Consider the following 12,875-nt stretch of genomic DNA (forward strand, 5'->3'; position numbering starts at 1 on the left):
CACTGTCCCCATATGAGATTCTATTTGGGACAGCACCCAGACTTGGTTGTTATTATCCGCAGCAGTTACAGCTCCAATCAGATGTTTTAGTAGATTATGTAACTGAACTTGCAAGTGCCTTAAACAAAATACATGCCCAAGTTTTCTCTTCAATTCCAGATCCCGAATTGGATACAGGTGCCCATAACCTGCTCCCCGGAGATTGGGTTCTGGTCAAGAAGTTTGTGCGGAAAAATACCCTGGAACCAAGATTTGACGGTCCATTCCAAGTTCTCCTGATTACCGCAACTTCCGTCAAACTGGCCGGTAGGCCAAATTGGATCCACGCTTCCCACTGCAAGAAATCTCCTGCCCCAGAGGAAGCAGATACCGCACAAGCATGTACCTCTGGCACATCTTCTCCTTAATCAGCCTCATAAAGGCCCAACAAGTAGCCATCACCAAAGATATTAGTGGGTATACCTTCTGGTACAATTCATCATGCACCCATGTGGCTACTTACACCTTTGACTATTGTGATATTGTAGAATGCCCGTTCCCCACATCACAAATCCAGAGTATTTACAGAGATATCCCTCATTCAAAAGATCCATATGTTTGTGTAGTTGACAAGCAATGGGGGCACAATTGTAATCATTGGGGGGCGGCGGGATGGAATGCCGGGCCTGCCTGGGGTTACAAGCCAAAAAGTGCCTTATCTAAAGTAGATGATCAAGGTAGATCCCTTCTCCAGAGAATGACTTTGAGAAAGCCTGGGGGGGGTACACCAATGAAATTAATCCTTAACATTGAGCATCCAAGCCCAACGGATGCAGACCAGTATGTGATGGGAATGTATTGGAAAAAGGGTTCCTACCGTAAATTAGGGCATTTCTTCTTAAAAGATATGTGCAACTCTTCTGAGTGGCAAGGGGCCACCCATATGGTCCCTAACCCATTAAAACCTCACATCCAGACCTTTCAAGACATGATGGCCATTGCTAACCCCACCTTTGAAGATACCATGGCCGCTGAAACAGGTTTTAATGATGTAAATTTATGGTTAGAATGGATGAAATATAATGCTAATAAGCATAATAAGACTGCATGCTATGTGTGTGGTGGTGCCCGGCCTCACCTGGGTACTGTACCTCTAATCCTGCCAGTAGATATAGAGGAATGTGTTTTAAGCCTTTTTGCCTATCACTATGATTTTAACAGGTCCATATGTATTGCATGGACAAAGGAGTATCCTCTCCTAACCAAGGATGTCAAACCCCCAGATGGTATTACCGTGTATAAAGGTAATTACACTTGTTATGCTAATTATGATGGAATTGGTAAATTCTTGGGTAACTTCTCTAAGGGGTATTGTGCTACCTACAGGAGTGTCTCTATGAACTTGTTGCAGTTTCACACCAAGTCATTAGGGGATATCTACTGGTTGTGTGGGGATTTACAGCTAAGATCCAGAATGGACAAGGAATGGTGGGGGGAGTGTACTTTGGCTAAAGCTATTATGCCTATACATATCATCTCTGACACACACCTCGTCACCCATGAGTCCAGGCACACTAAGGTTAAGCGTGACGCCCCAGTAAAAGGAAGTTTTGATCCTCATGTTTATATTGATGCCATTGGGGTGCCTAGGGGGGTGCCCAATGAATTTAAAGCGAGAGATGAAGTTGCTGCAGGATTTGAATCACTTTTTGCCATAGTTACCACAAACAAGAATTTAAATTGGATAAACTACATTTATTATAATCAACAGCGTTTTGTTAATTATACCAGAGACGCCCTCCAGGGATTGGCCGAACAATTGCAGGCCACATCCCAAATGGCTTTCCAGAATAGAATGGCCCTAGATATGATCTTAGCCGAAAAAGGAGGGGTTTGTAAAATTTTGCCCGACACCTTGACATGTTGTACCTATATCCCAGAAAACACAGGCCCTAATGGTAAAGTTACATTAGCCATAGAGAAATTAAATGACCTGTCTATAGAGTTGAAAAGGAATTCTGGGATACAAGATCCCTGGGAAAGATGGTTTGGTTGGATGACAGGATGGCAAAAGGCTTTAATGCATATTGGTATGGCTATACTAATTTTTCTTTTTCTCTTTGCTCTTCTCTTTTGTTGTATCCTCCCATGTCTGAGAAAATCCCTCCTGAAGACTGTTGACCAAGCGGCACCCACTTTCACCCATCTCGAAGTTGATGACCAAGAGCTCCAAGACATCAACTCACCCTGTCTGCCGCTGCAAACAATCCCTTTTGTTGATAAAGTGCAGGAATTCTAGGAAGGGACTAACTTAGGGACAGCATCTGTCAGTGAATGGTAAAGACCCCGTGTTGGAGAAGTGGTGGGTTAGCTGCCATGGGATACCCATGGGTGTGAAGTGTTCGAGAGCCATACTGACGGATGAGTTAGCCTATCAGGGTCAGAACTAGGGACAGCCTTGCACTTTGCATTAACACCTAGCTAGCGGCCACAGGGTTTCTGTGCCTTTGGGTTAACACGTCTTCCTGGTACTAACTTAATAAAGTTTTTTATCTCTTAGAATCTAACATTTCATAGGGGGGACTGATGTGGGATTATTTAAAAAACCTTATTGTATTTGTATTCAATTATTGCACTAACTCCATTTTAACTTTATACTGTGACAATCCTCCATTTTGTCCCCCTAACCTGACTTCTTCAATCCTCCATTTTGTCCTCATAACCTAACTTGTTCATTTTAAAATCACCTTACATGACAGAATTTCCCAGCACATCTAATACAATAGAACAAAGACTGTATTTTCTATAAAGATATGATTAACACAGGAATTGCTGACTTTTCCTTAGATTTGCAACAAAGTATAATTTGAAGGCCATGCGAACACAGTAGTAATGAAATGTTCTATTCATAAGAGACCTTGCACCTGGCCACGAGGCCTGAGATCACCGACCGTGTAAAATGACGCTCAAGACCCCTTGTCCCCCACCCGTGTCCAGAACAATCCCACCTCTTGGTGGGTGGACACGGGATTAACCACTTAGTCTTTTGAGCCAATTAATAATATTGATAGGTGGACACTAATCCCGACACTTGACAATTAATCCAATCAATGATGTTTATTTACTGATATTCTAATAAGCAATGATGACGTAAAATGTCTCTTAAAAGGACCTGCGTGTCCGCTTTTTAATCACTTGCCAATAAATTTTCTCGAAGTTATTTTAACCTGAACCTTGTGTGTCAGACTTAATTACTTCAGCGTATATACGCAATTTATTTTATTGATTTGGACAGGAACAGATAGACATTTAAACATTTTGGTTTACTGCAAAAAGTACCATAACAATGCCAAAGTATGACTTATGGGCTCTAAACTGCTGGTTGAAAGAACATTTGGTGGCAGATTATGAACACTCAAATGATTCAACAGGTGAAATCAAAAAGCACCAGTGATAAATAAGCATTTTATACAGGGTCTCTCTGTACTGGATATAAGACTTGCAAAAAGAGATAGTGGTACCAGTAGTAGCTAGTTTAATATCTACATAGGTATTGAACAGCAAACGTATATTACCAGTAGGGGATTAAGTGTGCCAGAAATACTCACAGCAATTGTTATGGATTCCTGCACATCTTTGTGGCTGACAAGTTGAACATTGCCATCTTCATAGTAATGAACCTGCAGTAAAGAACAAAAATACATTACAGATCATCATGTTTACTTTAACATACACATTTCAAATATGTTTAACCCCTTAAGGACATATGACATGTGTGACATGTCATGATTCCCTTTTATTCCAGAAGTTTGGTCCTTAAGGGGTTAGGTTGGGTACTCTTATGCCAAAATATATATCATTCTAGAGCATAAAAAAGACCTTCAGAAAGTTTTTTGTTTTGGGAAAGGGGACAGGGGTGTCAGGAGTAGGTTTTTAAATATGCATTTAATCAATGATTAAAAACACAATGATATCAAAATGTAGTGAAACAAACCAATAATCAAACACGTCTTTCCTTTTACAGAAATTCCAGAACATTATGTGATTTGTAGATATGCTGCTTATAAATTACCCCACATCTTTAGACTCTGATTATTATATATATTTTTTTAACCATCTTTATTTTGTGTAGTTTGTTTTCTTCCCATTTTCTAACGTTTTCAGTGTTTTAGTACATACGCCTACGACCATGGCACATGGACATAAGAGTTCTTTATAACAGTCAAACAACTTGTACATACATCACTGACAATCGTAAGTTTGCATTCAATTCTTGGAAGGTGACAAGCCTAGAATTAGTGCATATATTGTTTAATTGATTGCTTTAGTGTTCATAAGCATGTCTTAACTAGCTATCATGCTATGTTATTGGTTGTGAAACCTTGTCTTCTCAGCACAGGGCTGTGATACAGAGATACATAGCTGTGGCAATGTTGGGTAATGATGTGGTTATCAGTAGGGGGAAAGTCCGTCTTTGTCTAGGGAGCAGGAAAAGGCCAAGAGCTGTTGATTCAGTTGATTACATATGCAAGGTAATACAGGAGGGCAGGGTGGGGGAGGCGAGGACAACGAGAAGAAGAGATGAGGGGGAAGAAAAAAAAAATGTAATAAATGAGTAAAAGGTGGGGTGTGAGAAATATTAGGAGCCTGGGTCACCACTGGCCGTGTACATCAGCCACAGGGTCCAAGTCCGGGTACACTTTTGGGCTGTATCCGCGATTTTAGGAGGCTTTTTGGTGGCAAGTGTTGGTCTCGTTAAAGTCGTCGCTTTCCTATCACTTTGCAAGGGTATCTTGTGGGGGTAGACCGGGATAACCCCCACCGGTCCAGAGGGGGGAAACAGGGGTTCAATTCTTGAAGCTTGGTCGGTCGTGGCGTTAGGAGAGTTTCCCCCTCCCCTCTTTAGGTATAACCGTTACTACGGCCCAAAGCGTGTCATCCAGGAACTGTTGTCCGGTTTAGACTCCTCAGAAGGTGTGGTAATAAGGCGTCTCGGAAGGCACGTGTGTAGTTGACCAGGAGCCCAGTTGGTCCCGGAACCCTGTTGGCTTTGGATAGTTTGAGGACTGTGGCCAGCTCTTCAGGGGTCAAGGGCTGCTCTAGGTCTTTGGCCATCTCTGGGGTGAGCCTACGTGCAACATGCAGGGAGAGGAAGTTGGTGATCTTTTGCCGACGCTGTGTCTGTGTAATATGCCCGAAATGCCTGCAGGATTGCGACTAGAATCTAGTTTCTTTCTGGCGGGGGAAGCCTACCGCATTTGTTAGAGAATTCGAAGAAGTTATCTATTGGACTTTCGGATCATGTGGAGAAGTTTCTGGGATAGTAAGTCCGAGTTGTCTACGGGTGTACGTCAGCTTTAGGTAGTCTTCTTTTGTCAGATCTAGTTTGTGCCTAGTCTCCAAGTCCACTATTCGTTGGGTCAGCTCAGTCACTTGTCTAGCATTCTCTTTTTTAAGTTGAGTACAGACCATGATATAATGTCCTTAGATTACGCATTTGTGTGCTTCCCAAATTATGAGCGGGGACATATCAGGGGAGGCGTTGGTTGCAAAGTATTGGGTAAGTACCTGTGTGGTGAGCGCAGCGCTTTTTATGTCAGTCAGCACATTCTCGTTTAGTCTTAATGGGAGTTCCTTCGCTTTAAATGGGGGCGTTTTAAGTTGTATGGAGACTGGGGCATGGTCTGTGTAACAATGGGTCCCAATGTCAGCGGAGATTAGTACAGGGAGGAAGTCTTGTGCAACAAATCTAAAGTCGATTCGGCTGTATTGGTTATGTGCCGCAGAAAAGAATGAGTAATCCCTGGTGTCAGGGTGCGCCACCCTCCAGCAATCCACCAAATCTAATCTACTCAATTTGGCTTGGCGTATGCAGTGTGAGGGGATCGCGCTAGTTCCCCTAGAGGAGTCCATGCGCGGGTCAAGAGGCAGGTTTAAGTCACCCACCAGCACCAGTAGGCCCTCCCTGAATCCCTTAAAGAGGGACAGAGTCCATGCAAGGAAGAGGTGTTGATCCCGAGTGGGGCAGTATATGTTGGCATGGGTGTAGAGGCGGTCCGCTATGGTTCCCTTGACAAAAAGGTGATCTACCTGCGTAGCTGTGCATTGGAATGGTACTGTCTGCAACAAAAAAGAATGGCTACACCGGGACACTTGGTGTCCTGGTGATTTGCAAAAAAGCTCAGTGGGAAACGCCCATCCTTTAAGTGTGTCTCTTGCAAGAATCCACCGATGCTTTATGTGACCACATCGTCTGCATAAATTGTTTACGTTTTTCTTTTTTTTTTAAATTCTTTATTTTTGGTATGCAGGGATGTACAACAGTGCCTGTGTAGCCACAACAGCTTTGTCAGGCTCAAGTTACATAAACATATGGTAGCAGTATTGTGGCACAATAAGTATGCATGCATTTTTTAGTAAAACAGGTTAAACAATAATGATATACTAAGTCGTGGTAAAGTAAACAGCACGTTTGAGTTTTTAGGTATATCAAGTTAAGTACATGTTAATAAACTCTATAACTGAGCTATACATGCTATTTGGATAAGTATGATACAGTTTTTAAGTTTCAGGCTTATTTGACAGTGTCAGGTGCAGATTTCTCCACACGGCTTAATAGTGACCACCAGGGGGGTACATGTTCTTAGATAATAGAACAAAATGGCACGCAATTAGACAGCACATTTTGATTATTATGTCATGCTTCATTATCATGCTATACATGAAAAGTGTATTAATGCAAGAACTACGTTGCTAGACAGTAGATTTCAGACTGATCCATTAGAAGTTTTGCTTATGAACTTTGAGCTGAAACGAAATGGTTCACATCTGACTGTGGTTTTTCAAAAAATAAATCATAAAGCAACTATCACCATTGTGAGGTAGTATAAGCATGTGGGTGAAATATGCAAACTATAGCATAAAACTGCTTTGTCCTTTAAATGAAATTATAGCAATAGTAACACAAAAGAAAAACACATTTATGTGAGAAACATTAAGGGTGGTCGACAGATATACTTGTGCTGGTGTCCGTTTGGGGTCGGCAGTTAGGCAGGGTCAGGGTCTCAACCAATGCCTCTGGTAGGCCACCCCGAGCAGTCCTTTTCTAATCCAGCTTTAAGGCTTACATGATGGGAGGGATCTCCGTGAGCTCCATATCCCTCCATCGCTCTCCCTCTCCAACCCAGGTCGGTGTTTCGTGCAGCATGAAGGCTGGTACCTGGTGGTGTCAGGGAGCTCTGTTTGGTGTTGTAGCCTGGGCTATACGTCTCCCTGTGGGGCTGTTGGATTCCTCTTTTGAAAGGGGGTCTCTGCGGGGGAGCTCTGTGAGCCGATTTACCCACTGGAGTCGACCTGTGTTGCAGCCTCTGTATTGGGCGTTTATGGAGTGAAGTCTTGCCTGCTCTCTGCCTGTGTGGGCTAGGTACCTGTGGCTGGGGTGTTTGGCGGTTGCTAATGCTGGATGGAGCCCTGCGCACCTCCACATTGTTACGCTTCTGTTTCCCAGAGTGTGGGCTGTGGGTTTGTGCTTGAATCTTTGCATGAGGGGGGCCTCGATGTAGTGGAGCTCTGTCTAGGGGTAGCTCCATAGGTGCGGGCGTCTCATGTGGCTTTCGCCGATCCTCCCAGCCTCTCCAATACTGCTGGCACATTTTGTCGAAGTTTAGCTTGAAGCTTGCCGCCCAGTTGCTGTGGTGCAGGTTAGATTGTGCAGGTTTGTCGGCGGCCATTTTAGGGAAGGCCACATGTGTGGCTTTTCCCCTGCTGTCGTCTGATTGCTTTGCCGAGGTGATTAGTCGTCTGGTGGAGGCCGGGATAACCCCCACCGGCCCAGAGGGGGGGAGTACGGAGCGAGGACTGCCCGCTGGGCTGAGTGTCCAGGTCGCCCCCGACGTAGAGACCGGCCGCATCTCCCGCCGGGTCGGCACCAGACCGCAAAAAGGTGGATGTCGCAGCTGTTCTCTTGCACGGGTGGAGGGGATGTAACCCTCCCCGAGGTTGTTCCCGCAGTGCAGGTTGAGGTTATTCATGTTTGTTTAGCGAGGTTTTGGGGTGTTTTACCCCCTTTGGAAGTCTTTTTTCATAGATTTAGGCAGGAGCCCACTCTGCCTGCGACCGTCCAGGATGGCGTCCAAGCCCCGCCCCCCATTGTTTACGTTTTTCAAAGATGTTGAGGCCCCTGGTATTGTTGGTCCAGAACCTTAGTGGCGCCGGTTGGAAGCCTGTTGTCATGGTAATGGTTAATCGAGGGTCGTGCAAGCGGGAAAAGAAAGAGAGAAATAAGGGGGGAGGGGGGTAGGAGAGAAATTACACAAAGGTGGAAGTAAAGGAGGGTAAGGGGGTGAGGAGGGTCTGTCCGGGAGGGTTGGGGGTCCAATCAGTGAAATGTAGGTCAGGCAACGGTGACCCTAGATCGGTTACATAAGTCCGGCCCACCTGGGATCTGCTGCTCCTGCCGGGTCCGATCAAATGTACAGATTGGGTCTGTTGCGCGTAGGTGTTAACCTGGTGAGTTTAAGGGTGTGTCGGGGTTGGGAAGGCTACCGCTCTTTCCCAGCCCAAAGCATATATGTCGTTACTCCATAACCACATATACTCCATAACCATTACAAACCTTACATTGTGAACATCGTAACATCATATCATTATATAAGACAAATTTGACTTATGCAAACAACCTTGAAACTTGACCCTATGTCCCGGGGGGGCAAGTAAAGCAGCGGTGCTTGTGTGCGACCCCTGGACTTCACCGCACATGCAGGAGCCTGTATCCAAGTACGCACCAGTCTAGGAAGTGTGTGGCGATCGTGTGAAAAGCGTCAGTCCTGCGCCAGAGAGTCAGTCTCCTTGCACGTCCTACCTCTCTGTCCAGTGTAGAGTCCGGCCAGCGGTTGGCGAGTTCATAGTTTAGCTTGTTGCCCCGTTCAGTCCCGGGACAGTCCCTGACTCAGCCCCTCAATCTCTGGCTCATTGCGGCAGGAGGCACAGGGAATCCAACACCACCCCCTGTGGACTGTACCCGGCACCCAGTGCCATCTTCGTTAAGCAGGTATCCTGGGGGGCCCAATACCCAAATGCCCCCTCCCAAGCCAAATACCTCATCTCAGGGGGCGCCTCAGCATTGTCTTCCCTCTCAGTGCCATCCGATGGGGACAGGAAACCCAGGGGAGGGCTAGCTGCGTACCATGGGGACAACAGGGCCAAGAGAGTACATATGTGGTAATCCATATCTTTTGGGTGGCCGGAGTGCTCTATATGAGCCCTTTCAATCTGATATTCATCAGGGGCTTCCTCATCCAGGATCTGTGTACATAGCTGGGTCAGGGTGTCAACTATATCCTCTCCTCTTTCAAGTAGGCCTCTGATGCGGATATTATTACGTCTGCCGCGATTGTTAAGGTCCTCCACCTGTCTCCGTAGCTCCAGGAGTACCGAACCCTGCCTGGAGGTTGCAGTGTCAGCTGCCTGAGAGTGCTGATTGGCCTGCTGCCTATCGGCTTTGAGTTCCGTGACCCTTTGCTCGAGGGCAGTCTCTGCGCACCTCCTGTACTTCCTCCTTGATGACTGAGCACCCTGGTTAACATGTTAGCCGAGATCATGGCCAGCTCGGTGGATATCTGGGTGAGACACTCCCCGCGCATGGACCTGGGTAGGGAGTCTGCAGTGTTCTCTGTGCCGGGAGAGGTCGGCGCCATCTTGTTGGCTGGGCGTGTGTGTCTGAGGTAGCCAGGAAATCGCCCATGGATCCGCAGCTCGCCTCGGTGAGCAGGAGCTCGAGGGTCCAGGGGTTGCCAAACGTCCAGATTTCCCCATTTTAGCAAGTAGGAGAGTTTATTATAAGGGGCTATGTGGGCTGGGATCGCGGATCCTAGGTAGTTTGCGTTCTACTCCATTAACTGGTTAGCCACGCCCAATGATCACTCTAAATGTAAAACCTTAGTTGGACTTTTTTTTTTTTTTACTGCAAACATAAATTGCACCCTACTTTCAACAGTACTATAATTCTGACAAAATGTAAACTATAAGATACATTTTAAACTTGCAAAAGAGCTTTTTGGTTTCCTTTTACAGGTCTACTCATTAATGAATATAACTATAGTTAAAAACACATTTAAACCAACACTCAATATAGGACGACCCATTTTCAATGCATTATGTAATTACAAAACAGTTACATATCAGTTTGTCTATTTTGCTTCAAATCTCTTCTCCAGAGACTAAATGTAAAGTTATTCTCCGCTAATCCTGACACTCCATGTGTTCTCCATAAGAGAGCTGAGCATTTGCCATAAACAAACAAAAAAAAATCGAAATTAATGAAAGCCGGAGAATTTCCCGAGCACAAAGCATGGCTGGATACCAGGCCCGGACTGGCCATCGGGCACACCGGGCAAATGCCCGGTGGGCCGCGATGGCCGTGGGGCCGAGGCCGGCAGGGGAAGGTCCCAGGACTTCCCCTGCCGGTCTATGCAGGGCCGGCACTATCCGAGCGCCGGCCCCGCTGTATTCCATGGAGGGCCGGTGGGGAGATCAAAGATCTCCCTCACCGGCCCACTTGAATAGATATGCGGCCGCCGGCGGGGAGAGAGGGAGGGAGCAAGCCCTCCCGGAGAGAGGACCCGGCGGAGCTCTAACTTGCAGCTCCGCCGGGTTCCTCTCGCGAGATCCGGAGCGTTGCCATGGCAACGACCGGATCTCGCGAGAGTGAGCTCTAGCCCGCAGGCTAGAGTTCACTCACCACGAGGACCACCAGGGAACACTGTAATTCTGCCTCCCAGCCCCAGGTACCAGTCTCCCCCTCCCAGGCTAAAGGTAAGAAGGGAGGGGGGGACATCATGCCTACGTTATATTATTTGTTTACCCCCCCCACCCCCTACACACAAAATCCATTCTAACATTTATACAGCACTCATACACCCATCACACTCAGCACTCACACACCCATCACACTCAGCACTCTCACACACCCATCACACCCATCACACTCAGCACTCTCACACCCATCACACTCACACTCAGCACTCTCACACCCATCACACTCACACCCATCACACCCATCACACTCACACCCATCACTCACAGCACTCTCACACCCATCACACTCAGCACTCTCACACCCATCACACTCAGCACTCTCACACCCATCACACTCAGCACTCTCACACCCATCACACTCAGCACTCTCACACCCATCACACTCACACCCATCACACTCACACCCATCACCCACAGCACTCTCACCCACAGCACTCTCACCCACAGCACTCTCACCCACAGCACTCTCACCCACAGCACTCTCACCCACAGCACTCTCACCCACAGCACTCTCACCCACAGCACTCTCACCCACAGCACTCTCACCCACAGCACTCTCACCCACAGCACTCTCACCCACAGCACTCTCACCCCCATCACACACAGCACTCTCACACCCATCACACACAGCACTCTCACACCCATCACACACAGCACTCACACCCATCACACTCAGCACTCTCACACACAGCATTCTCACACACACACACAGCACTCTCACACACAGCACTCTCTAACCCATCACACACAGCACTCTCTAACCCATCACACACAGCACTCTCTAACCCATCACACACAGGACTCTCTAACCCATCACACACAGGACTCTCTAACCCATCACACACAGCATTCTCACACACATCACTCTCACACACATCACTCTCTAACCCATCACACACAGCACTCTCACACACAGCACTCTCACACACAGCACTCTCACACACAGCACTCTCACACACACACAGCACTCACACACATCGTACACAGTACTCTTACACACATCACACTCAGCACTCACACACAGCACATTCAGCACTCACACACAGCACATTCAGCACTCACACACAGCACATTCACACTCAGCACTCACACCCATCATACACAGCACCATCACACACAGCACTCTCACACACATTACAAACAGCACTCTCACACACCACATTCTCACACACACCACACACAGCATTCTCACACACACCACACACAGCACTTTCACACACATCACACACCGCACCCTCACATACTGCACCCTCACACACAGCATCCATCACGCACACATACTGCACCCCTCACATACACACAGAACCCCCCCAACACACTGCACCACACACATACACAATAGTTCCAAACACACATATATATATATACACACACACAGCACCCCTCACACACATACTGCACCCCTAAACACATTACATTCCAGACACACACTAGATCCCTTACCCAACTCTGGATCATCTACACACATATACACACTAGATCCCTATATACACTCTGAATCCGTTATAAACACACACTCACTAGATCTCTTACACATTTTGGGTCCTTCAAACACACACTAGACTCCTATACACATACACACACACACACACACACACACACACACTACACTCTTAACATACACACTCGATTCCTTGTAAGCAAACACATACTACACCCCTAAACACACACTTTCTACAAACACTACATCACCTATACACACACTCTATAGCCTGTTTGCACACATGCTACATCCCCTTTACATACATTCTCTACAGCCCCTAGCCACATATGCATCACATTACACCACAGACACAACATGTCTAAAACTAACCTTATTACACAATACCACACCACAATCAGCTCACTCTACACACACGCAATACCACAAGCAGACTCCAAACACATGCACAATACTTTTTGTCTCCTGGTATCCAGTTATAGAGACACGAGAGACAAGTTGCAGGGAAACACAGTGCAAGCATGTTATTAAATTTGCTTGCACTGTGCAGAACAAATAGGTTTTTTTTTTCTCATGCTAGAGCTCTTCAGCAGAGCTCTGCGCATGGTCTGCCCTGGAAGAGCATTGAACCAACATGCTC

The 12,875-nt window shown here is 46.6% G+C and overlaps 1 protein-coding gene across 1 annotated transcript in view; it reads right to left on the reverse strand.

Annotated features, from left to right (window-relative positions):
• The window catches only part of CAPZA1 (capping actin protein of muscle Z-line subunit alpha 1), a 72,543-nt gene that overhangs the window by 14,671 nt on the left and 44,997 nt on the right, over positions 1-12,875 (reverse strand). The window contains exon 8 of the mRNA XM_063450771.1: positions 3,588-3,659. Coding sequence (XP_063306841.1) covers positions 3,588-3,659 — 72 coding nt within the window. The remainder of the gene's footprint in view (positions 1-3,587; positions 3,660-12,875) is intronic.

This window comes from Pelobates fuscus, chromosome 1, assembly GCF_036172605.1.
Source record: "Pelobates fuscus isolate aPelFus1 chromosome 1, aPelFus1.pri, whole genome shotgun sequence".
Lineage (NCBI taxonomy): Eukaryota > Metazoa > Chordata > Amphibia > Anura > Pelobatidae > Pelobates > Pelobates fuscus.